The 25,992-nt window shown below is 45.3% G+C and overlaps 1 protein-coding gene across 1 annotated transcript in view; it reads right to left on the bottom strand.

Annotated features, from left to right (window-relative positions):
• Nucleotides 1-1,052: 1,052 nt before the first annotated feature.
• Nucleotides 1,053-25,992, bottom strand: part of LOC106599045 (calsyntenin-2) — a 284,039-nt gene continuing 259,099 nt past the window's right edge. The window contains exons 10-17 of the mRNA XM_014190100.2: nt 19,165-19,331; nt 18,709-18,857; nt 9,414-9,625; nt 9,111-9,278; nt 7,114-7,259; nt 6,747-6,867; nt 5,977-6,164; nt 1,053-3,889 (exon numbers count right to left, since the gene is read on the bottom strand). Coding sequence (XP_014045575.1) covers nt 3,689-3,889; nt 5,977-6,164; nt 6,747-6,867; nt 7,114-7,259; nt 9,111-9,278; nt 9,414-9,625; nt 18,709-18,857; nt 19,165-19,331 — 1,352 coding nt within the window. The 3' untranslated portion in view covers nt 1,053-3,688. The remainder of the gene's footprint in view (nt 3,890-5,976; nt 6,165-6,746; nt 6,868-7,113; nt 7,260-9,110; nt 9,279-9,413; nt 9,626-18,708; nt 18,858-19,164; nt 19,332-25,992) is intronic.

Below are 25,992 nucleotides of genomic sequence, written 5' to 3' on the forward strand. Positions count from 1 at the left end.
CAGGGCATTGGCCGTGTGACTGCGTGTCCTCCCGGTAGCCATCCCGCTCGATGGCGCTCATGCACATGTCGCATATGAAGTAGCCACAGGGGAGAGGAAATGCTCTGTGGAGGCCTTTGCACATGATGGGCAGTGTAGGTGAGAGGTTATAGCATGGGAAAAAATGTTCTCCTTGCGAGTTGTTGATGCACAAGATGCAGGCGATCTGAGCTGAAACTGAAATGCAGCCCATCTATTTATGTAGACTGTTTTTCTTGAAAAAACCTACAGCTTCAAACAAGATCCACATACAGATTTTTTTGTATTTTTAATTTAAAATTTAACCTTTATTTAACTAGGCAAGTCAGATAAGAACAAATTCTTATTTACAATGACAGCCTATCCCAGCCAAACCCGGATGACGCTGTGCCAATTGTGCGCCGCCCTATGGGACTCCCAATCACGGCCGGATGTGATACAGCCTGGATTTGAACCAGGGACTGTAGTGACGCCTCTTGCACTGAGATGCAGTGCCTTAGACCGGGCGCAGCAAGTGGTGCAACGGGTGAAACAACGGAAGCCCATTCATTATTTTTGAATGAAGGAGCGGGGGACCGGTGGGCGACGTGATCATGGGCGAGGGACGTGAACAGTGCGGTACCAACTTTGGAGAAAGCTGAACTTTATGCAAATACTCAGAGAGATCGCATTTTTATTGAAGCGCACTATTTTCCAAACCCTAATGAATTGGCTGTTGATACCTAGCTCAACCTAGCTTGCTTGCTAGCACCAACATTAGGGTACTAAGGGGTAACTAGGCCCCCCTAAGAACAATGTCTAATTGCTGACACAAAAAAGCAACGTTTGCAACTCTCTTATGCTCTGCTATTGCACAATTCTAATTTGTACCTGTAGGTCACAAATAAAGCTATCCCCAGTCAAATTAGAGCACAGTCACACCGTAAAATGTAGCCTATCAAATTCCTTATACAGTTCTAGGCATACTAGGTTATGAGACAGCAAGACAGGACATCACACTTGTCCTCACATATAGAGAGAAGAGACATATACTGTAGATTCTAAAACAAGTCTTTATTGGTCAATGTACAGAAAGTGCTGCCGTGACCACCAAAGAGAAAAAGAAAAACCTTTACAAAAACAAAAATAAATGAAACATATATATAAAATAACTGTCTTTAACTGTTTTGACGCAGTTTATATGCAAAATTTATTTTTACTCCTCTATGACACACTTGGTGTAAAGATGGGGTGAAACAAGGCAATGGGAAAGGCGCGTCTCACGATGATGACATCACAACCACAGGCATTAAGGCCGACGGGGAAGAGTTCTAACCACTGTTACAGACATAAACATGTAACGGATGCAGAGTTTAGAGTGGCATTCTGGGAAAATCAAGGGGTCAGAAAGGGGTTGGTTAGATTCAGCTACAGCAGCCCTGTTATAGGCCACCAGAGAACGAGCGTGAGGATCAATAGTTTCTGGTTTCATACAGTGGCACTCCTGACAGAGGTGGTTTATCATAGAACAACAACAACATGAGAGTATCTCAATAGTCAGAAGTGGATTCCTCTCTTTGTCTCCTTTCCTTAATCTGTATGGACATGAAGTGAGCTGGTGAAAGCAAAATATGGGTAGGCAATGGCACCCACCAATTTGCTTTCACCTTACCATTGTTTTTGATGGACAGGTGAAGGAAAGGAGACAAGGTGAAGAAGACAATTCAGCCCTTTGAGATGCACCCAAAGGTTGCATTTACACAGGCAGCCCATTTTGGGGTTTTCCACTAATTGGTCATCTGACCAATCAGATCTTTTCATATCAGATATTTTTCAGAGCTGATCTGATTGGTCAAAATACCAATTAATATATATACAACGATTTAACACAGGCTTTCCACAAGTGTTGAAAGGTGCCATGTGGAGAAATTGAACTATTTCCTGGTTTCTAAAATGTGCCTAATTTCAGTTTGTGACAAAACAAGCAGTCATTATGTAGAGAATAGTTTTACCATCTAAACCGCTTTGAAATATATTTTCCATAACCAAACATATCATATTTTCAGCTGTTTGAAGCTGGTGTACAAAACCAAAAGTAAAAGATGCAAAAACAAAACTTAAGAACGGGAAGCATAGAAAAAGTGCACATAGAACTGAACTACCGCTTCTTAGACTTGCTTTCAATGAGTGACAGCTCCATAACTCATATTTCTATGTGAATTTGGTCGGGTCCCCAATAATGGGTTGCCTGTGTAAAGATAGCCAAAGAAAATGTGATCAATTGTCTCTGTGCCCAGGCTAAAAATGCAAACCTGTCAAACCGAGAATAGGGATTTTGTATGATGTTGCCCTCTGGTGGGGACTAAAGGGATAGTTCACCCCAAAATGAGCTGTCAGACGCATTTTCCTTGTTTTAAACAACAGATGGTATGAAACATTTACACAACTTATGGACTTTATATGACTTTTGATGTATGAAAACAATGGACAAACTTTATTATGGGGTTAACTATCCCTTTAAGTGTCTATTCTCAGGCCCTCATTTCAGCCTAAGAAGTAGATGGACACAAGTCAACGGCAAACACAGATAGAGGCATGACCATGAGTGCTGATCTAAGGTCAGTTTAGCATTTTCCTTTCTAATGGTTAAAGTTAGTTGAAGGAGGGTAAGCTGATCCTAGATCTGTGGTTAGGAGAAACTCGACTACTCAAAATGCCCTGCCTCTGATGCAAGCAAGTTTAAACATACAGTTTGAAGAGAGGTAGGTGGGAGACAAGGGGCTCGATTCAATCCGTAGCGCCATAGTGCGATTGGTAAAGGTAATTGAGCCATCCTATGCAGCGTTTACCGTGAATGCAATCTCTGCGAACATTGCCTTTACATCTGTTGTGTGTTGAAGCGCAGGTCTTCAACGCCACGGATTGAACCAAGCCCAAGGTGAATGATAGTTCAGCTACACTACCTGCTATATTCACGAGGGATTTATAAAAACATACAGGAACTTCTCTTTTTTTCATATGTCCAAGAACATGAACCAGGCAGACAGAAAGAAAAAGGAGACTATCAAAATGTTCAAAATTAGTTTTGTAAATACATTGGCTCTTAAAATACCTTATTTAAATTAAATATGCTAATGACAATTTGTAAGTCTGTTTTTCAGAAGACCTCAAACATATTTCCAAGATTTCAAATGAATAAAATACAATCTCATAATCCAAAGAAATGCATAATTTTGTATTAATGCAAAAGAAGGTAGTTACAATGAATGCATTCAAAGATATTTTTGTATTAGTAACTCAACGGCAGGAATGAAGATAAGAGGAAAATGTGCTGTCCAATGTTTCGTGTCCAAACCCAGAAATAATGAAACACAGATGAACGAGCCATAAGGTGGAAATGTGCTTGTGCAAATGAATTTTCAATTGGCCCTACCTATTGTGTTGTCAATGGTGGTTTTAAATAGGAACAATTAGTTACACCAAAATATGAGAAAATAAGCTCCACTGGTTAGTCAGAAAACAATGAAACCTTTTGTGTGTAATGCCTTATTTTGACCAGAAGAGAGCAACATTTCATAAAACATTGGACAGTGGCAAACTTGAGGGGTAGCTGTTTTCACAACTGATTGACTGACTTTGAGCAAATTCTGTATATGTAGGGGTGTGTGTGTATGTGCGCATGCGTGAAAGATTAATATGTTATCGAAGAGCTATCCCATTCCAGCTTGCTCTTCGGCTTGCTCTCCTTCACTTCCCTCTCGTCCTCCTCCTCTTCCTCTGTTTCATCACTGTCGTCAGACTCTGCACTCGTGATGTCGCCTGCCTGTTCATCTTCCTCTTCATCATCTTCCTCTTCCTCATTTACCTCCACCGTCTGAGGCTCTCCGACGTTCTACAGGAAAGGACACAGTGGAACACAGAATTACTCTTCCAATATGCAGAAGACACTTTAAAGATACTGTAACATAAGGGTGTGCCAATAAAAACTTCCAAAATGACTCATTCAAGGCAGAGAGTTGGAGCACTCAACAAAAATGGTAGAGATTGATTGATTTTAGCTCACTTTAATCCATTGTTCAGGATGAGTAGTACAGGTGAATGACATGATGTCAAGCTGACATCTTCCTCAGTGTTACCTGCATTGCACTTAGCTCCTATTTATAGCCTAGTGGTTTACTGAGACACAGCAGTGTAAATAACATGATTCAAGGTGAATGGCAAATAACAGCACCAAAAAATAATAATTGGAACAATCTTAGACACCATGGATCCTGATCGAGGGGCTAAAGAATGATTTTTCACTCTCCTCATTTCTATTACCCAACATTTTTTAGGGTCTCTGTACCGCCGCTTTCACAGACACCCAAATATTTGTGTTACAGAAGGAATTTTAAATGGATTACATTTAGATTGTGGAATTTTTACCACTGACATTTTTTTACCAATGAATTAAAAATGAAAAGCTGAAATGTCTTGAGTCAGTACGTATTCAACCCTTTTGTTATGGCAAGCCTAAATAAGTTCAGGAGTAAAAATGTGCTTAATAAATTGCATGGATTTTTTGAATGACTACCTCATCTCTGTACCCCAAATACAATTAATTATATGTAAGGTCCCTCAGTCGAGCAGTGAGTTTCAAACACAGATTCAAACACAAAGGCCAGGGAGTTTTTATTCATTCTTTTTTTATGCCTCACACTTATTGGTAAATGGTGACTTTAAATCATTTACAGAATTCAATGTCTGTGATAGGAGAAAGTGAGAGTGGAAGGAAGCCTGTACAGAATAAAAATATTCCAAAACATGCATCCTGTTTGCAACAAAGCACTAAAGTAATACTGCAAAAAATGTGGCAAAGCAATTCACTTTTTGTCCTGAATATAAAGTGTTATGTTTGGGGCAAATTCAATACAACACATTACTGAATACCACTCTCCATATTTTCAAGCATAGTGGTGGCTGTATCATGTTATGGGTATGCTTATAATCGTTAAGGACTGGGTCGTTTTTCAGGATTAAAAAAGAAATGGAATGGAGATAAGCACAGGCAAAATCCTAGAGGAAAACCTGGTTCTCTCTGCTTTCCACCAGACACTGGGAGATGAATTCACCTTTCAGCAGAACAATAACCTAAAACATAAGGCCAAATCTACACTAGAGTTGTTTACCAAGAACACGGTGAATGTTCCTGAGTGGCCGAGTTACAGTTTTAATCTACTTGAAGATCTATGGCAAAACTTGAAAATGGCTGTGTAGCAATGATCAACAACCAATTTGACAGCTTTGTTAGCTAGCTAGAAAGTTACTGTTTAAGAAGGTTTGAATCCTAAGCAACTTGCATAAACATTGTTTGAAGTACAATAGACCAACATAGCTACTGTAGTAGGTCAAAGCTGTGTGCTGGAAAACCTTGGTAGAGCATGGGTGGAATAGGCATTGTGGTGCTCACTTGAATTTCCTTTCTTTTTTGGCTTCAGACCAATGCCTACTTCTCACTTAAATCACCAACACCTCTCTGCCTTTAATTAGTCTTTTTGGCAGTTTTTTCTTGGCAAGCCTTTGTTGGATTTCTGTCATTGTTGTCGAGCACCCCTCCTATTTATGTGTTTGTTATTGTGCGGAGGCCTACCTGAACACTTAAAAGCTATAGATCAGAAATCCTCTCTGCAGGTGCTCATTGATAATATAACTTATCAAAGGACAAAAATAATGTCCTTGCTACTAAACTCAATCCCTAAATATAATACCAAAACAGTTTTAATGTAATAAATGTAATGAAATACATGTAATAAAACCCAGTCACAAATCAATCCCTAGCCATTCCACTAGACCTAGAGTAGGCCTAATTAATCATTCAACCCCTACACATATTCAGTCAATTCAATAGGTCTCAACAATTCAGATCTTCACAAGTGCCTTGGAGTTGATTTTAGTTGACAGTGCCTTTTCTGGGAATTCCTTTGTGTAATGTCCTCTCACCTCCATAGGGTTGACTGTGATGGTGAGGGTGGAGTCGTCCCAGTCCATCTCTGGCTCCTTGGCTCCATCCTCCTCACTCTTGGAGCTGTCCTGGTGGGTACTGTGGAGCCTGTAGATGCCTAGCACCACTATACACACCAGGGCGGCGATACAGATCACTACCACGACTGTGGCAGCTGGAGGGGTGCCTGTGGGGGGAGAAATGTGTTTAAAAGTTAAGTTCATCTGAAATTACAAAATCACTTCATTGTTTCATTACATTGAAAGTAGTGTATATTAGTCTTATTAATGTAGTATAAAAAAAAGGATGGAGGGACTGGCTTTCTGTTCTTGTGGTAAAACCGTAGAAATCTGCATTCTTTCCATTGAGCTGTGTCTCTACACTCGGTTCTCTCTGTACACAATAGGGCAGAGATCCCCAGTTCCCTCTGCTGTGTGCTCTGTCCTCCCTACCCTTGGGAGGATCACTCAGTCCTGTGTGTGTGTGTGTGTGTGTGTGTGTGTGTGTGTGTGTGTGTGTGTGTGTGTGTGTGTGTGTGTGTGTGTGTGTGTGTGTGTGTGTGTGTGTGTGTGTGTGTGTGTGTGTGTGTGTGTGTGTGTGTGTGTGTGTGTGTTTGCCTGTGTGTGACACTGAGAGAGGGAGACAGAGACAGCGTGTGTCTGTATGATCTGAAGGCTTAGCCTAATCTGGATCCCCCTCCAGTTCAAAAAAACACACCCTCAGGTCTTCACTGTGCGTGTGTGTGCGTGTGAACTGCTGGGTGCCTTACCTGAGATGTGGGAATTGACAGAGTGCACCATCAGTGGATGATGCACCGACCGCATGTACTGGGATTGGACAGCCATGTGATTGACATGCTCTACAGGTGCTGCGTTGTGAACGAGGCTAACCTGAGGGCGGGACAAAGAACATATCAGTCAGTAAGGAGATGGCACTGATGCAGACAAAGACAGACGGGGATAAAGGGTAAATGGGGCTGGGTGATAAGTGATGTTGCAGAAATGTGGCAAGTGTGAGAAAAGGAGAGAAATGTGTTAAAATAGGTATGAAGACAGAGGAGCGGCAGTGGTGGAAATATGAGAGAATAGAAACTGTGAGTGGGGGTGAAGTAGGGAAAAAAACATTTCTTCCCTGACCTCCAAGTTAAACTCGTTACTGGTGTAGCGTCCATTGAGCTCAGAGCAGGTGAGCCTGAACCTCCTGTTAGTCAGGGTCGCCGGACGCCAGTTCCTGTAGCGCACCTGCCTGAGGGCCTCCTCATAGTGGGCCATGGAGTCCACACCTAGGGAAAAAGACAGGAGTAAGGACATCATTACCAAAGGTGTCCCTGGTGTTCCCAGCCAAAAATAGATGGTGTCCCCCAGGGATCAACACTGGGCCCAGTGTTTTTCTCAAAACACAGCTTTAATATCTTGTATAGCTTCTGATACGACTGCTAAGCAGGTGACAAACGGCAACTATAGTTTTGGCAAGTTGGTTAGGACATCTACTTTGTGCATGACACAAGTAATTTTTCCAACAATTGTTTACGGACAGATTATTTCACTTATAATTCACTGTATCACAATTCCAGTGGGTCAGAAATGTACATACACTAAGTTGACTGTGCCTTTAAACAGCTTGGAAAATTCCCGAAAATTATGTAATGGCTTTAGAAGCTTCTGATAGGCTAATTGACATCATTTGAGTCAATCGGAGGTGTACCTGTGGATGTATTTCAAGGTCTACCTTTAACTCAGTGCCTCTTTGCTTGACATCTTGTGAAAATCAAAAGAAATCAGCCAAGACCTCAGAAAAAAAATTGTAAACCTTCACAAGTCTGGTTCGTCCTTGGGAGCAATTTCCGAATGCCTGAAAGTACCACGTTCATCTGTACAAACAATAGTACGCAAGTATAAACACCATGGGACCACGCAGCCGTCATACCGCTCAGGAAGGAGACGCGTTCTGTCTCCTAGAGATGAACGTACTTTGGTGCGAAAAGTGCAAATCAATCCCAGAACAACAGCAAAGGACCTTGTGAAGATTCTGGAGGAAACAGGTACAAATGTATCTATATCCACAGTAAAACGAGTCCTATATCGACAAACCTGAAAGGCCGCTCAGCAAGGAAGAAGCCACTGGTCCAAAACCGCAATTAAAAAAGCCAGACTACGGTTTGCAACTGCACATGGGGACAAATTCATACTTTTTGGAGAAATGTCCTCTGGTCTGATGAAACAAAAATAGAACTGTTTGGCCATAATGACCATCGTTATGTTTGGAGGAAAAAGGAGGAGGCTTGCAAGCCGAAGAACACCATTCCAACTATGAAGCACGGGGGTGGCAGAATCATGTTGTGGGGGTGCTTTGCTGCAGGAGGGACTGGTGCACTTCACAAAATAGATGGCATCATGAGGCAGAAAAATGATGTGGATATATTGAAGAAGCAACATGTCAAGTCATCAATCAGGAAGTTAAAGCTTGGTCACAAATGGGTCTTCCAAATGAACAATGACCCCAAGCATACTTCCAAAGTTGTAGCAAAATGGCTTAAGGACAACAAAGTCAAGATATTGGAGTGGCCATCACAAAGCCCTGACCTCAATCCTATAGAAAATTTGTGGGCAGAACTGAAAAAGTGTGTGAGCGCAAGGAGGCCTACAAACCTGACTCCATTACACCAGCTCTGTGAGGAGGAATGGGCCAAAATTCACCCAACTTATTGTGGGAAGCTTGTGAAAGGCTACCCGAAACGTTTGACCCAAGTTAAACAATTTAAAGGCAATGCTACCAAATACTAATTGAGTGTATAAAAACTTCTGACCCACTGGGAATGTGATGAAATAAATAAAATCTGAAATAAATCACTTTACTATTATTCTGACATTTCACATTCTTCAAATAAAGTGGTGATCCTAACTGACCTAAGACAGGGATTTTTTACTCTGATTAAATGTCAGGAAATGTGAAAAACTGAGTATAAATGTATTTGGCTAAGGTCTATGCAAACTTCTGACTTCAACCGTAGGTAGATAAAGAGAGAGGTATGTAGAGAGAGAGAGGCAGGTTGAGAAAGAGAGATCTGGGTGCAGATATAAACAGGGGTTAAGTCAGCTGATGTATGTAAACTTCTGACTTCAACTGTACATACCATATATGGATATTCCTGAGGTGGAGTTTGTGGCGTCCAGGTGTTTCCCCATTAGAGAGCTGTGGTGAATCTCCAGACTCTCTTGCTCCGGGTTGAGCTCCTCTCCGATCACCAGGACATCACAGTAATCCAGGTTGTGCATCGCCTCCAGAACACCAGGCCTGTAGACTATACACATATACACAAACGCACACAAAATCAAACACAGACATGGATGCACAAACACACACTTATACAACTTGACTGGTTGGGATCACATCATGCTGATCAACATGTATCCACGGTAACCGCCCCCTCACCCACCTGCGCTGAACGGCACACCGTCACCCTTGGTTACAGTGCTGGTGATGCGCAGCTCCTTGAAGGGTGCTACGCCCATGGGTCCACGCAGGTCGGCGGCAGGCCTGACGAGTTGATCTGAACCAGCGATGGTGATCCGTGGCTCGCTCGGGGGCAGGACCATTACTAAAGCCTTAATGTCTGGGATGGAGATGCATATGTCCTCCCCAAAACACCTGAGCTCCCAGGAGGAGAAGAGAAAAGTAGTAGAAAACGGAGATAGACATTAGTGTATTGACAGATGATGCAAAAAGTGCACCTTATTTTCCTCAGGTGATGATTGTTCAAGCCAGGGCAGGGCAGTTTGTAGATAACTGGCCTACAGATAAGGAACAAGAGGGTAAGAGAGATTAGGGGAACAAAATTGCCATTTCATACTGGAATCGAAATAAATTGCATTGTGTGGCACCGTTAATGAGTGCTTTCACCCAAGAGGACACAGCCTAAATACTCTTTCTGGTCCTGGTAATGAATGACTTGGCACTTTTCATTTTAATTTCAGAGATCAGAGACAGTTACTGCAAAGACAGATTGTGATAGAGGCAACTGTGAAAGTGGACTTCTAATATTTGTCAAATTGTTTTTGCAAGTGGTCTCTGTTGGCAACGAACTCTACAGCTTTTCAGAATATTTGGGAGTGAGTGATGTGCTTTTGAGACAGATGGCTCGAAGCTGCCCATTTCCAATAACACACACACAAACCCTAGCACACACACATTCACATACGTATACTAATTATCACATTTTCTCATCAACACAATTGACATGAAACCCCCAAACAAAGAAACATTTTAATGTTATATTTCTACATTCACTGTACCTACCTCCTACACACTTGTGCCTAGGGGTAAGGGCTTAGGGGCTAGGAGTTGTTTCTGGATGTGACATTCTCTCTGACACCTTTCACAGTTACTACTGTTTACTGTCCTTACTCAGACAAAGTTGCCCCTAGTCACTGATTTAAGATCAGTTTTGCATTTATCCATACTAGATTATGACTTGGGGAGGGTAAGCTGAACCTAGATCTGGGATCTAGATTGTAAGGACATCCTACCCAGAGCGAGGAGCTGCCCTGCCACCCAGGCAGTCTGGGGGAAACAAGCTGGCTGTCGTCTAAGTTCATTACAGTTTGAAGGGGGCAGAGTGAAGTCTCTCAGGATTAATACAAACGCTGGCGCCTAAAGCCTCGAGAAATTACGCTTTTCAAGGGTTGGTGAAAAGTGCTCTTCACTCGCTTATTTATTCATATATTTACTTTCCCACGCTAATTAAAAACAGTCTATTTCTTTATATGATAACAGTGCTTCTGGCTTTACTAGCTAAAAGTACTGATTGGACTGCTTTCCCATGGTAATTACTTGCACTAAGTCTAGGCCTAAATAAAGCCTGTATTTAGATGCGCTGTTCTCCTTAACTAAATAACAGACTGGCTTTGAATGGGATGACTGTATGTGTGTGTCTGTGTATTTACATGTATTTGAATATGAAGAGTGTGTGTTGTGTGTCAAATCAAAATCAAATCAAATGTATTTGTCAAATGCGCTGAATATAACAGGTGTAGACTTTACAGTGAAATGCTTACTTATGCGCCCTATCCCAACAATTCAGAGTTAAAAAGTAAGAAAAATAAGCAAAAAAGGAAATAGTAACACAATAAATGAACGTGGCTATATACAAGGAGGCCCGGAACAAAGTCAATGTGCAGGGGTACGAGGAGTTGAAGTAATATGTACATGTAGGTAGGGGTAAAAGTGACTAGGCAATCAGGATAGATAATTAACATAGTAGCAGCAGCGTATGAGAAGAGTGTGAAAGTGTGTGTGGCGTCAGTATGCATGTTTGTGTGTGTGTGTGTGTGTGTGTGTGTGTGTGTGTGTGTGTGTGTGTGTGTGTGTGTGTGTGTGTGTGTGTGTGTGTGTGTGTGTGTGTGTGTGTGTATAGAGTCAAGTGAGTGTGCATAGAGCCAGTGCAGGAGAGTCAGGGCAACAACAAAAAAACAGGGTCAATGCACACCAATATTTCTACTTGCACATCCTCATCTGCACATTTATCACTCCAGTGTAAATTGCTAAATTGTAATTACATCGCTACTATTGGCCTATTTATTGCCTTACCTCCTTACATTTGCACACACTGCATACAGATTGTTCTATTGTGTTATTGACTGTACGTTTGTTTATTCCATGTGTAACTCTGTGTTGTTGTTTGTGTCGAATTGCTTTGCTTTATCTTGGCCAGGGTCGCAGTTGTAAATGAGAACTTGTTCTCAACTGGCCTACCTGGTTAAATAAAGGTGAAATAAAAAAATAATACAAAAATGTGTGTATGTCTGATTAGTTGATCTCCATAATTACCTAACAATCTGGCTTTGAATAGGAAGTGCATGTGTGTGTGTGTGTGTGCCTGCGTGCGTGCACCTGCAATCGTGTGTGTAGATTTACCTGATAAGCAAAATTGGCTGTAACTCCACAAACAATTACCCCGAACAACATCGGTAAAATATTTGTGGGGTGTAGCACCGTCGCCACACTAAACTAGGGCCTGTCATGCCAAATAGTGTCCCCCAGCCAAATAGTGTCCCCCGGCCAAATAGTGTCCCCTCTGCGTCACAATGGGATCCGGACCTCACTAAATAAATGCTACTTGACCAGAAACACTACTAAGGGGTTGCTTCCCAAACGACACCCTGTTGCCTACATATTCCCTATGAGCCCTGATCACAAGTAGTGCACCATGTAGAGTATAGGGTGCAGTTTGGGACACAGTCAGGCACCATGTAGAGTATAGGGTGCAGTTTGGGACACAGACAGGGATATATAGAAATATGTCTGCTGAGTAGGAGGAGCCGTCTCTCTATACAAGGCAGCGGTCTGAGTTCTCCTGAGTTAGAATAATCCTATTACAGCTCCTGTGACAGGAGTCCACTATCCACCACAATCGTCCATTTAGATTTGGCCGAACCCTCCCTCGCTGTTTAACTGTGAACAGGTGTAGACACCTATACAAGGGGCGCACACGCAGACAGACACACACACATACTACACACACACACACACCTTTTTGACTTTTCTCCCAATCCTTTCTCATTCCCGTTCTTATTTGGGCCTGTTTCATTCCTTATATCACACTATTTCTTTCTCTCCACTCATCCACACTCACTTCCTGTCTTGTTTTGGGCCTGCATTTGTTTACCAATACATTTCATGAACTCCTATAAGACTGAACAAGTCTCTCTCTCTTCTCTCTCTCCTGTTAGGTAATGGCATAAACACATGAGCTGTTACAGATGCATGCAAAACATTTCTTTTTTTAAACCAAGTGCCCTCTGACCAACAGCAAGCATTGAAATCCAATAACTTTTTCTTGAAATGGTGACTAGAGGAGGGGGGTAGAGATAGACAGAGAGGGGATAAGGGAATAGAGGGAGACAGAAAGAGAGAGAGACACACAAAACGAGCCCGCCAGTCACCCACCCAGCCAGCCAGTCACCCACCCAGCCCTGCCAGTCACCCACCCAGCCCGCCAGTCACCCACCCAGCCAGCCAGTCACCCACCCAGCCAGCCAGTCAAAGACCCAGCCCGCCAGTCACCCACCCAGCCCGCCAGTCACCCACCCAGCCCGCCAGTCACCCACCCAGCCAGCCAGTCACCCACCCAGCCAGCCAGTCACCCACCCAGCCCGCCAGTCACCCACCCAGCCCGCCAGTCACCCACCCAGCCCACCAGTCACCCACCCAGCCCGCCAGTCACCCACCCAGCCAGCCAGTCACCCACCCAGCCCGCCAGTCACCCACCCAGCCCGCCAGTCACCCACCCAGCCAGCCAGTCACCCACCCAGCCCGCCAGTCACCCACCCAGCCAGCCAGTCACCCACCCAGCCCGCCAGTCACCCACCCACCCAGCCAGCCAGTCACCCACCCAGCCCGCCAGTCACCCACCCAGCCAGCCAGTCACCCACCCAGCCAGCCAGTCACCCACCCACCCAGCCCGCCAGTCACCCACCCACCCAGCCAGTCACCCACCCAGCCAGCCAGTCACCCACCCAGCCAGCCAGTCACCCACCCAGCCCGCCAGTCACCCACCCACCCAGCCAGCCAGTCACCCACCCAGCCAGCCAGTCAGCCACCCAGCCAGCCAGTCACCCACCCAGCCAGCCAGTCACCCACCCAGCCAGCCAGTCACCCACCCAGCCAGCCAGTCACCCACCCAGCCAGCCAGTCACCCACCCACCCAGCCAGTCACCCACCCAGCCAGCCAGTCAGCCACCCAGCCAGCCAGTCACCCACCCAGCCAGCCAGTCAGCCACCCAGCCAGCCAGTCACCCACCCAGCCAGCCAGTCACCCACCCAGCCAGCCAGTCACCCACCCAGCCCGCCAGTCACCCACCCAGCCAGCCAGTCAGCCACCCAGCCAGCCAGTCACCCACCCAGCCAGCCAGTCACCCACCCAGCCCGCCAGTCACCCACCCAGCCCGCCAGTCACCCACCCAGCCCGCCAGTCACCCACCCAGCCCGCCAGTCACCCACCCAGCCAGCCAGTCACCCACCCAGCCCGCCAGTCACCCACCCAGCCAGCCAGTCACCCACCCAGCCCGCCAGTCACCCACCCAGCCAGCCAGTCACCCACCCAGCCAGCCAGTCACCCACCCACCCAGCCCGCCAGTCACCCACCCACCCAGCCAGTCACCCACCCAGCCAGCCAGTCACCCACCCAGCCAGCCAGCCAGTCACCCACCCAGCCCGCCAGTCACCCACCCACCCAGCCAGCCAGTCACCCACCCAGCCAACCAGTCAGCCACCCAGCCAGCCAGTCACCCACCCACCCAGCCAGCCAGTCACCCACCCAGCCAGCCAGTCACCCACCCACCCAGCCAGCCAGTCACCCACCCACCCAGCCAGTCACCCACCCAGCCAGCCAGTCAGCCACCCAGCCAGCCAGTCACCCACCCAGCCAGCCAGTCAGCCACCCAGCCAGCCAGTCACCCACCCAGCCAGCCAGCCAGTCACCCACCCAGCCAGCCAGTCACCCACCCAGCCAGCCAGTCACCCACCCAGCCCGCCAGTCACCCACCCAGCCAGCCAGTCAGCCACCCAGCCAGCCAGCCAGTCACCCACCCAGCCAGCCAGTCACCCACCCAGCCAGCCAGTCACCCACCCAGCCAGCCAGTCACCCACCCAGCCCGCCAGTCACCCACCCAGCCAGCCAGTCAGCCACCCAGCCAGCCAGTCACCCACCCAGCCAGCCAGTCACCCACCCAGCCAGCCAGTCACCCACCCAGCCAGCCAGTCAGCCACCCAATCAGCCAGCCAGTCTTAACAGAGCTATATTCGTCTAATGATCAACTTTCTCTCTCTGAGTGCTCTCTGGACTGAGAAACCCTGACACAGCAGATTGCCTTCATGGCCCTCATTCATATCCTCATCATCAGCTGATGAGATGTTGGCCCCTGCACCAAAGCTCCATGGCAACCACGGCGCAACGGCAACCCAGCGGCCCTCTCAGCCGTGGCGTGGTGGAATGCTGTGGTTACTGAGGGGAGATGTAAAGAGAGGGACATGCCTCTCCCCTCTAACACTCCTGATTAGCACATCAGACACAGAGAGACCACAGGCCGCTCCAGACAGACACACTAACCTCGAGAGCGCGCCACACACACATGGATACACACTGACCCGGGGACACACAGAGAGCAAAGGCAGAGACCTCGGATGTACACACACACACACACACACACACACACACACACACACACACACACACACACACACACACAGTTCTCTTTCCCCAGAGAACCACATTTCTTTACCTCTGCTGTATTTGTTTGTGTGAAATACACAAATGAAGGCTTGATAAACACATTCTGTGAAGTGATACAAGTCTTTCTGTGTGCTTGGTGTGAATCATGTTTGTGTGTCTGTGCGCTCAAGCACCTGTGTCTTTGGGCTTGTAAACTATGTGTGAGAGAGCGAGGAAAAGAGGTTGAGGAGTGTGAGCATGTGTGTGGGAGACAGATTACAGTGTGTGTCTGTGTGTGGGAGACAGATTACAGTGTGTGTCTGTGTGTGGGAGAAAGATTACAGTGTGTGTCTGTGTGTGGGAGACAGATTACAGTGTGTGTCTGTGTGTGGGAGACAGATTACAGTGTGTGTGTGTGTGTGGGAGACAGATTACAGTGTGTGTCTGTGTGTGGGAGACAGATTACAGTGTGTGTCTGTGTGTGGGAGACAGATTACAGTGTGTGTCTGTGTGTGGGAGACAGATTACAGTGTGTGTCTGTGTGGGAGACAGATTACAGTGTGTGTCTGTGTGGGAGACAGATTACAGTGTGTGTCTGTGTGGGAGACAGATTACAGTGTGTGTCTGTGTGGGAGACAGATTACAGTGTGTGTCTGTGTGTGGGAGACAGATTACAGTGTGTGTCTGTGTGTGGGAGACAGATTACAGTGTGTGTCTGTGTGTGGGAGACAGATTACAGTGTGTGTCTGTGTGTGGGAGACAGATTACAGTATGTGTCTGTGTGTGGGAGACAGATTGTGTGTCTGTGTGGGAGACAGATTACAGTGTGTGTCTGTGTGTGGGAGACAGATTACAGTGTGTGGGAGACAGATTACAGTGTGTGTCTGTGTGTGGGAGACAGATTACAGTGTGTGTCTGTGTGTGGGAGACAGATTACTGTGTGTGTCTGTGTGTGGGAGACAGATTACAGTGTGTGTCTGTGTGTGGGAGACAGATTACAGTGTGTGTCTGTGTGTGGGAGACAGATTACAGTGTGTGTCTGTGTGGGAGACAGATTGTGTGTCTGTGTGGGAGACAGATTACAGTGTGTGTCTGTGTGTGGGAGACAGATTACAGTGTGTGTCTGTGTGTGGGAGACAGATTACAGTGTGTGTCTGTGTGTGGGAGACAGATTACAGTGTGTGTCTGTGTGTGAGAGACAGATTACAGTGTGTGTCTGTGTGTGGGAGACAGATTACAGTGTGTGTCTGTGTGGGAGACAGATTGTGTGTCTGTGTGGGAGACAGATTACAGTGTGTGTCTGTGTGTGGGAGGCAGATTACAGTGTGTGGGAGACAGATTACAGTGTGTGTCTGTGTGTGGGAGACAGATTACAGTGTGTGTCTGTGTGGGAGACAGATTACAGTGTGTGTCTGTGTGTGGGAGACAGATTACAGTGTGTGTCTGTGTGTGGGAGACAGATTACAGTGTGTGTCTGTGTGGGAGACAGATTGTGTGTCTGTGTGGGAGACAGATTACAGTGTGTGTCTGTGTGTGGGAGGCAGATTACAGTGTGTGGGAGACAGATTACAGTGTGTGTCTGTGTGTGGGAGACAGATTACAGTGTGTGTCTGTGTGTGGGAGACAGATTACAGTGTGTGTCTGTGTGTGGGAGACAGATTACAGTGTGTGTCTGTGTGTGGGAGACAGATTACAGTGTGTGTCTGTGTGTGGGAGACAGATTACAGTGTGTGTCTGTGTGGGAGACAGATTGTGTGTCTGTGTGGGAGACAGATTACAGTGTGTGTCTGTGTGTGGGAGACAGATTACAGTGTGTGTCTGTGTGTGGGAGACAGATTACAGTGTGTGTCTGTGTGTGGGAGACAGATTACAGTGTGTGTCTGTGTGTGGGAGACAGATTACAGTGTGTGTCTGTGTGTGGGAGACAGATTACAGTGTGTGTCTGTGTGGGAGACAGATTGTGTGTCTGTGTGGGAGACAGATTACAGTGTGTGTCTGTGTGTGGGAGACAGATTACAGTGTGTGGGAGACAGATTACAGTGTGTGTCTGTGTGTGGGAGACAGATTACAGTGTGTGTCTGTGTGTGGGAGACAGACTACAGTGTGTGTCTGTGTGTGGGAGACAGATTACAGTGTTTGTCTGTGTGTGGGAGAGATTACAGTGTGTCTGTGTGTGGGAGACAGATTACAGTGTGTGTCTGTGTGTGGGAGACAGATTACAGTGTGTGTCTGTGTGGGAGACAGATTACAGTGTGTGTCTGTGTGGGAGACAGATTACAGTGTGTGGCTGTGTGTGGGAGACAGATTGTGGTCTGTGTGGGAGACAGATTACTGTGTGTGTCTGTGTGGGGGAGAGATTACAGTGTGTGTGTGTGTGTGTGTCTGTGTGTGGGAGACAGATTACAGTGTGTGTCTGTGTGTGGGAGACAGATTACAGTGTGTGTCTGTGTGTGGGAGACAGATTACAGTGTGTGTCTGTGTGTGGGAGACAGATTACAGTGTGTGTCTGTGTGGGAGACAGATTGTGTGTCTGTGTGGGAGACAGATTACAGTGTGTGTCTGTGTGTGGGAGACAGATTACAGTGTGTGTCTGTGTGTGGGAGACAGATTACAGTGTGTGTCTGTGTGTGGGAGACAGATTACAGTGTGTGTCTGTGTGTGGGAGACAGATTACAGTGTGTGTCTGTGTGTGGGAGACAGATTACAGTGTGTGTCTGTGTGTGGGAGACAGATTACAGTGTGTGTCTGTGTGTGGGAGACAGATTGTGTGTCTGTGTGGGAGACAGATTACAGTGTGTGTCTGTGTGTGGGAGACAGATTACAGTGTGTGGGAGACAGATTACAGTGTGTGTCTGTGTGTGGGAGACAGATTACTGTGTGTGTCTGTGTGTGGGAGACAGATTACAGTGTGTGTCTGTGTGTGGGAGACAGACTACAGTGTGTGTCTGTGTGTGGGAGACAGATTACAGTGTTTGTCTATGTGTGGGAGAGATTACAGTGTGTCTGTGTGTGGGAGACAGATTACAGTGTGTGTCTGTGTGTGGGAGACAGATTACAGTGTGTGTCTGTGTGGGAGACAGATTACAGTGTGTGTCTGTGTGGGAGACAGATTACAGTGTGTGGCTGTGTGTGGGAGACAGATTGCTGTGTGTGGGAGACAGATTACTGTGTGTGTCTGTGTGGGGGAGAGATTACAGTGTGGGTCTGTGTGGGAGACAGATTACTGTGTGTGTGTGTGTGTGTGTGTCTGTGTGTGGGAGACAGATTACAGTGTGTGTCTGTGTGTGGGAGAGATTACAGTGTGTCTGTGTGTGGGAGACAGATTACAGTGTGTGTCTGTGTGTGGGAGAGATTACAGTGTGTCTGTGTGTGGGAGACAGATTACAGTGTGTGTCTGTGTGTGAGAGACAGATTACAGTGTGTGTCTGTGTGTGGGAGACAGATTACAGTGTGTTTCTGTGTGTGAGAGACAGATTACTGTGTGTGTGCGTACACATACACATCTATAGGGTTCCATACTCACTGTACGGTGGTGGTGATGTGTAGCTGTCTGAGGCCTGCTGTGGGGAACTGGCGTGAGTTGATGTAGGAGACCTTGGCCATGGCTGTGTTGACACTCTCCAGGTCCTCTCCCTCCATCACCAGCACCGACTGGGCTGGGTTGAAGTGGAACTGCACACACAGAATTACACATGAATCAACACATCGATACTAGAGGTGAAGTTCATTTACTGGGATGTCTTGCGAAGGTCTTGAACCTCTCGATTTGTACCGTTTCTACATGGATCGCCTTAAAAATAAATACTTAACCTAGGAGTATAATCATACTAATCAGATTAATGGTGATTTTTCAGATCTCCTAACAGTACTGTTTGTAGAACACAGACGTTATGACTTATAAGGGTAAGGTGTGTTTGTAGATTTTTGTCTGTATATATGTGTTTGTATGTGTGTACCAGCATGTCTGCAGAGCTGTCACCTTGATGTCCTTGCCCAGGCTCTCCAGTGAGTGGATATCCAGTCCTTCCTTACAGGCCTGTAGACAGGAGATGACTTTCTGGGTCTCGATCCTCCCTGGCCGGATGGTCAGCCCAGACAGACTGCCCCGGAAGAACTGGGTGAACCGTGGGGTGGACACCTCACCACCTAGGGAGGAGAAGAGGAAGGATGGGAGATCAAGGTTTGTTCAGTTCAAAGCTGCATCTCAAAACGGCTTCTGAGGAGATCATGTCCTCTCCTTCATCTGCTCTGATCTGAAACTACAGCGCAGGTGAAAGCAATATTGTCCTGGCCTCTATTATAATATAAGAATATGCTTTGGTAATTCTTTATTATACAGTCCTTTACGCTTTATTTACTCGGTCTAAGTTAGAAATTACACTTTAAGAAAAGATTTGAACCTACATAACTAACCTTTCAACAAGACTAACCTTTATAAATAAAGGTTTCAATAAAGGCTAACAGAGGGTGACCTTTGTTACCACCTTTCCTAAACATCAGGTAAATACCAAGCCAAACAGTACTGTAAAATAAAGCTGATCGCGTGACTACGGAAATGCCAGACAGTTTTGTTTGCCAGCTCCCATCTGCTCTCCCCACTTCTTTTTTAAAGCGACTGTCAAAACAACAAAATAAAAACATGTCCAATGTGAGGTAGATTTGGGCTCAGAGCGTCAGGGACATGAGACCTGTGAAACGCTGCCGTTGTCTTATTCAGATGAGTGTGTGTGCGTTTCCTCTTTGATCCACTGGCAGATGGAACTGGCAGTTTGCTAGTCGCTATAGTAACGTGCTAACGGCCCCAGAGCCGGGTCTCGCCACCTGCATCGGCTCCAGACTTACTGCTTCTGATTTTTGTATTATTATGGCGTTATCAATTAACTGTTGTGGCACCGAAGGACAGATTGAGGGAGCATATTTTGGGCTCATTTCAGTATCGTCCTACCAAAAGAGGATCATTTGAACACGTTCAATGTGTAGGCCTCAGTATGCTAGCATATGCCATTTCTGCACATCTGGCAGTATAGTATTTAAACCTGCAGTGAGAAAGATGGCAATTAAGTTTAAATCAACAGTTTGACTTTGCTCTATTACGAAAAGAGAGTAGGTTCAAGATTATGGTTAAGAAGAGGCAGAACATGACAGTAGGCCTAAGGCCAGCAAAAGTTGCTCTGCACTATACTTCCCTAGTAGGGAAGTATAGTAATTACATGGCATACATTGCTTGTCTACTCTGCTGAAAAGCACCGTTCAAAGCAATCTCCATAAACGTTTCCCCAACGAAAATGGGTGAAAAAATCTAATAAACTCTGTCGTTCTAGTCTCAAGTCACACATCTTGTTTCGATTTGGGGGAGCTAAAATTATGTCTGGGGCCTTTCGTTCTGCGTGTCTCTTCATTACGTTGTTGATTGTGTGCAGGGTGGTGGGTACTTAGAAAGGCAATCCTGTTCACTAACGGTCTGCAAAGTTATCAGTTGCGGCTTAGTGAAGCTTAAAGCAGCTTCACTGGGTTGTAATAGCCAAAGAACTTGTCTTCCATTCAGACTGTCTTAATCCCTTCTGCAGGGCTTTCTCACACAATCACAGATTCATGGAAAGAGAGAGGGAACAAGAGAAAAGAGAAAATTGCAATCAGGAGCCAGATTAAAATAAATTCAAATGACACGAAAATGCCATTGACGTTGGACCTCGATGCCTCAAGTGGGGCTCGTGATTTAGCTGTATCCATCTCCTGGACCTGCTCCCCCCAGCAAACACATTTACATCATTATTATTTTGAATCATAAAAGCTATGGTAAGTAGTGCTTCTTCGTTCCAATGGGATCATTAGCCTCCTCTTTTCAAGCGGCTGGAATAGACAGCCTGTGTTTCCTGTTTGATGTCTCCAAGGTTGAGCCTCTTTGATTTGAAAAAGAATGACTCGATGTTAGAGGTTGTTTCACGAGCCAATGCTAACTAGCGTTAGTGCAATGACTGGAAGTCTATGGTAACTAGGTTGACCAATTTGACCAAACGTGTATTTTTCCATTTATATACACATTCTGTGTGTTAATCAAATCAACCCATTTGTTTTCCCTCAACCCTTGCTCTCTTTACGGGACACATGTATGCATCGCATGCACGTGACCAATAGAGCCTGAGCTATAGCATATCATAATCACATCAATAAATTGGTTATAACAAACTCTTAACACGTGATAGCAAAATGGATGCAGAGGACGTGACAAACTTGAAACGGGGGAATGTTTGTTTACTGGTTGCTCAGGAGGTAAAGGGGTAGTCGATTTGTGGAATACATTTTACTAGTTGTGACAAAATACTGGAGATCAAGAAAAAGAAGGTGAGAAGATCTGTGTGCATATTATATGTAACAAACAGGTGCTGTTAGATTACAATATAATTATTCTGACCGTTTGGAACAATGAAAACATTAAATAAATTATAAGCATACCAGAGAGTCTGTTGTAGTTTTATTTTTATTTATTTATTTATTTATTGAAAAGCCTTTATTACAGCAAAGACTAAAAACAGTCACATTAATCTGTGAATGCAATTTCCGAAATGGAACGGTTTATTTCTTGTTTACGCTAATTATTCAAAGGTTGCTTTGTTATTTTATTTTAAAACTAAGATCCTTGATTGCATTTCAAATTATGAATGTGTCATGGGTGTCGTTGGGTTGTAATGACCAAAACGCAGCAGGAATGGGGATGCTCATCTTGATTATTTATTAAATAAAGTGAACACCAAAAACAACAAAAACGAAGAACGACAGACAGTTTAACAGGCTATAATAATGACAGCAGTGCTAAAGACAACTACCCACAAAATCCCCAGGTGAAAACAAGCATCTAATATATGACTCCCAATCAGGAACAACGACGTACAGCTGTTCCTGATCGGGAGCCACACGAACCACACAGAAATAGACAGACTAGAAAACCATAGAAAACCAACACTAGAACATGTACTCAAACCCCAGACTACATAAACCAAACACCCCTTTAATAATACACACAACCCCAACCATACGAAACAAATACCCTTCTGCCACGTCCTGACCAAATTATAATACAATTGCTCCCTCTGCTGGTCAGGACGTGACAGAATGACTTGTATGCTCTGTGATGACATTAATGAATGAATGATTGATACAGCAGCCTACAGCATATAGGTATTGAAATCAAATCAAACTTTATTTGTCACATGCGCCGAATACAACAAGTGTAGACTTTACTGTGAAATGCTTACTTACAAGCCCTTAACCAACAGTGCAGTTCAAGAAGAGTTAAGAAAATATTGACTAAGTAGACTAAAATAAAAAATTTGAATAAAAAGTAACACAATAAGAATAACAATAACGAGGATATATACAGGGGGCACCGGTACCGAGTCAGTGTGCGGGGGTACAGGTTAGTTGAGGTAATTTGTATGTGGGGGTGAAGTGAATATGCATAGATAATAAACACAGAGTAACAGCAGTGTACAAAAGGGAGGGGGGGTCAATGTAAATTGTCCGGTGGCGATTTTATTAATTGTTCAGCAGTCTTCTGGCTTGGGGATAGAAGACGTTGAAGAGCCTTTTGGTCCTAGACTTGGCGCTCCGTGCGGTAGCAGAGAAAACAATCTATAACTTGGGTGACAGGAGTCTCTGACAATTTTATGGGCTTTCCTCTGACACCGCCTATTATATACAGTGGGGGAAAAAAGTATTTGATCCCCTGCTGATTTTGTACGTTTGCCCACTTACAAAGAAATGATCAGTCTATAATTTTAATGGTAGGTTTATATGAACAGTGAGAGACAGAATAACATCAAAAAAATCCAGAAAAACACATGTCAAAAATGTTATAAATTGATTTGCATTTTAATGAGGGAAATAAGTATTTGAACCCTCTGCAAAACATGACTTAGTACTTGTTGGCAAAACCCTTGTTGGCAATCACAGAGGTCAGACGTTTCTTGTAGTTGGCCACCAGGTTTGCACACATCTCAGGAGGGATTTTGTCCCACTCCTCTTTGCAGATCTTCTCCAAGTCATTAAGGTTTCAAGGCTGACGTTTGGCAACTCGAACCTTCAGCTCCCTCCACAGATTTTCTAAGGGATTAAGGTCTGGAGACTGGCTAGGCCACTCCAGGACCTTAATGTGCTTCTTCTTGAGCCACTCCTTTGTTGCCTTGGCCGTGTGTTTTGGGTCATTGTCATGCTGGAATACCCATCCACGACCCATTTTCAATGCCCTGGCTGAGGGAAGGAGGTTCTCACCCAAGATTTGACAGTACATGGCCCCGTCAAATGATGCGGTGAAGTTGTCCTGTCCCCTTAGCAGAAAAACACCCCCAAAGCATAATATTTCCACCTCCACGTTTGACGGTGGAGATGGTGTTCTTGGGGTCATAGGCAGCATTCCTCCTCCTCCAAACACGGTGAGTTGAGTTGATGCCAAAGAGCTGCATTTTGGTCTCATCTGACCACAACACTTTCACCAGTTGTCCTCTGAATCATTCAGATGTTCATTGGCAAACTTCAGACGGGCATGTATATGTGCTTTCTTGAGCAGGGGGACCTTGTGGACGCTGCAGGATTTCAGTCCTTCACGGCGTAGTGTGTTACCAATTATTTTCTTGGTGACTATGGTCCCAGCTGCCTTGAGATCATTGACAAGATCCTCCCGTGTAGTTCTGGGCTGATTCCTCACCGTTCTCATGATCATTGCAACTCCACGAGGTGAGACCTTGCATGGAGCCCCAGGCCGAGGGATATTGACAGTTCTTTTGTGTTTCTTCCATTTGCGAATAATCGCACCAAATGTTGTCACCTTCTCACCAAACTGCTTAGCGATGGTCTTGTAGCCCATTCCAGCCTTGTGTAGGTCTACAATCTTGTCCCTGACATCCTTGGAGAGCTCTTTGGTCTTGGCCATGGTGGAGAGTTTGGAATCTGATTGATTGCTTGCTTCTGTGGACAGGTGTCTTTTATACAGGTAACAAGCTGCGGTTAGGAGCACTCCCTTTAAGAGTGTGCTCCTAATCTCAGCTCGTTACCTGTATAAAAGACACCTGGGAGCCAGAAATCTTTCTGATTGAGAGGGGGTCAAATACTTATTTCCCTCATTAAAAGGCAAATCAATTTATAACATTTTTGACATGCTTTTTTCTCTATATTTTTGTTGTTATTCTGTCTCTCACTGTTCAAATAAACCTACCATTAAAATGATAGACTGATCATTTCTTTGTCAGTGGGCAAACATACAAAATCAGCAGGGGATCAAATACTTTTTCCCCCCACTGTAGGTCCTGGATGGCAGGAAGCTTGGCCCCAGTGATGTACTGGGCCATTCGCACTACCCTCTGTAGCGCCTTACAGAGCAGTTGCCATAACAGGCGGTGATGCAACCGGTCAGGATGCTCTCGATGGTGCAGCTGTATAACCTCCTGGGGATGCCACATTTTTAAGTCTCCTGAGGGGGAAAAGGTTTTGTCGTGCCCTCTTCACGACACTCTTGGTATGTTTGGACCATGATAGTTCGTTGGTGATGTGGACACCAAGGAACTTTCTGTCTGAAAGATATCAGTTTGTCTCTGTGGATGGTTTCTCCTCTGACAAATCAACTCTAAATGTCGGTGTTCCTCAAGGCTCCGTTTTAGGACCACTATTGTTTTCACTATATATTTTACCTCTTGGTGATGTCATTCGGAAACATAATGTTAACTTTCACTGCTATGCAGACGACACACAGCTGTACATTTTGATGAAACATGGTGAAGCCCCAAAATTGCCCTCCCTGGAAGTCTGTGGAAGTGGATGGCTGCAAATGTTATACTTTTGAACTTGGACAAAACAGAGATGCTAGTTCTAGATCCCAAGAAACAAAGAGATCTTCTGTTGAATCTGACAATTCATCTTGAAGGTTGTACAGTTGTCTCAAATTAAACTGTGAAGGACCTCGGGTTACTCTCGACCCTGATATCTCTTTTGACGAACATATCAAGACTGTTTCAAGGACAGCTTTTTCCCATCTACATAACATTGCAAAAGTAAAAAATGATGCATAAAAATGTATCCATGTTTTTGTCACTTCTAGGTTAGACTACTGCAATGCTCTACTTTCCGGCTACCCGGATAAAGCAATAAAAAAACTTAAGTTAGTGCTAAACACGGCTGCTAGAATCTTGACTGGAACCAAAACATTTGATCATATTACTCCAGTGCTAGCCTCTCTACACTGGCTTCCTGTTAAGGCAAGAGCTGATTTCAAGGTTTTACTGCTAACCTACAAAGCATTACATGGGCTTGCTCCTACCTATCTTTCAGATTTGGTCCTGCCGTACATACCTACACGTACGCTACGGTCACAAGACGCAAGCCTCCTTATTGTCCCTAGAATTTCTAAGCAAACAGCTGGAGGCAGGGCTTTCTCCTATAGAGCTCCATTTTTTTGGAATGGTCTGCCTACCCATGTGAGAGACGCAGACTCGGTCTCAACCTTTAAGTCTTTATTGAAGACTCATCTCTTCAGTAGGTCCAATGATTGAGTGTAGTCTGGCCCAGGAGTGTGAAGGTGAAAGGAAAGGCACTGGAGCAACGAACCGCCCTTGCTGTCTCTGCCTGGCTGGTTCCCCTGTCTCCACTGGGTTTCTCTGCCTCAAACCCTATTACAGGGGCTGAGTCACTGGCTTACTGGTGCTCTTCCATGCCGTTCCTAGGAGGGGTGCGTCACTTAGTGGGTTGAGTCACTGATGTGATCTTCCTGTCCAGGTTGGCACCCCCCCTTGGGTTGTGCCGTGGGGGAGATCTTCGTGGG

The sequence above is a fragment of the Salmo salar genome, chromosome ssa03 (genome assembly GCF_905237065.1).
Source record: "Salmo salar chromosome ssa03, Ssal_v3.1, whole genome shotgun sequence".
Lineage (NCBI taxonomy): Eukaryota > Metazoa > Chordata > Actinopteri > Salmoniformes > Salmonidae > Salmo > Salmo salar.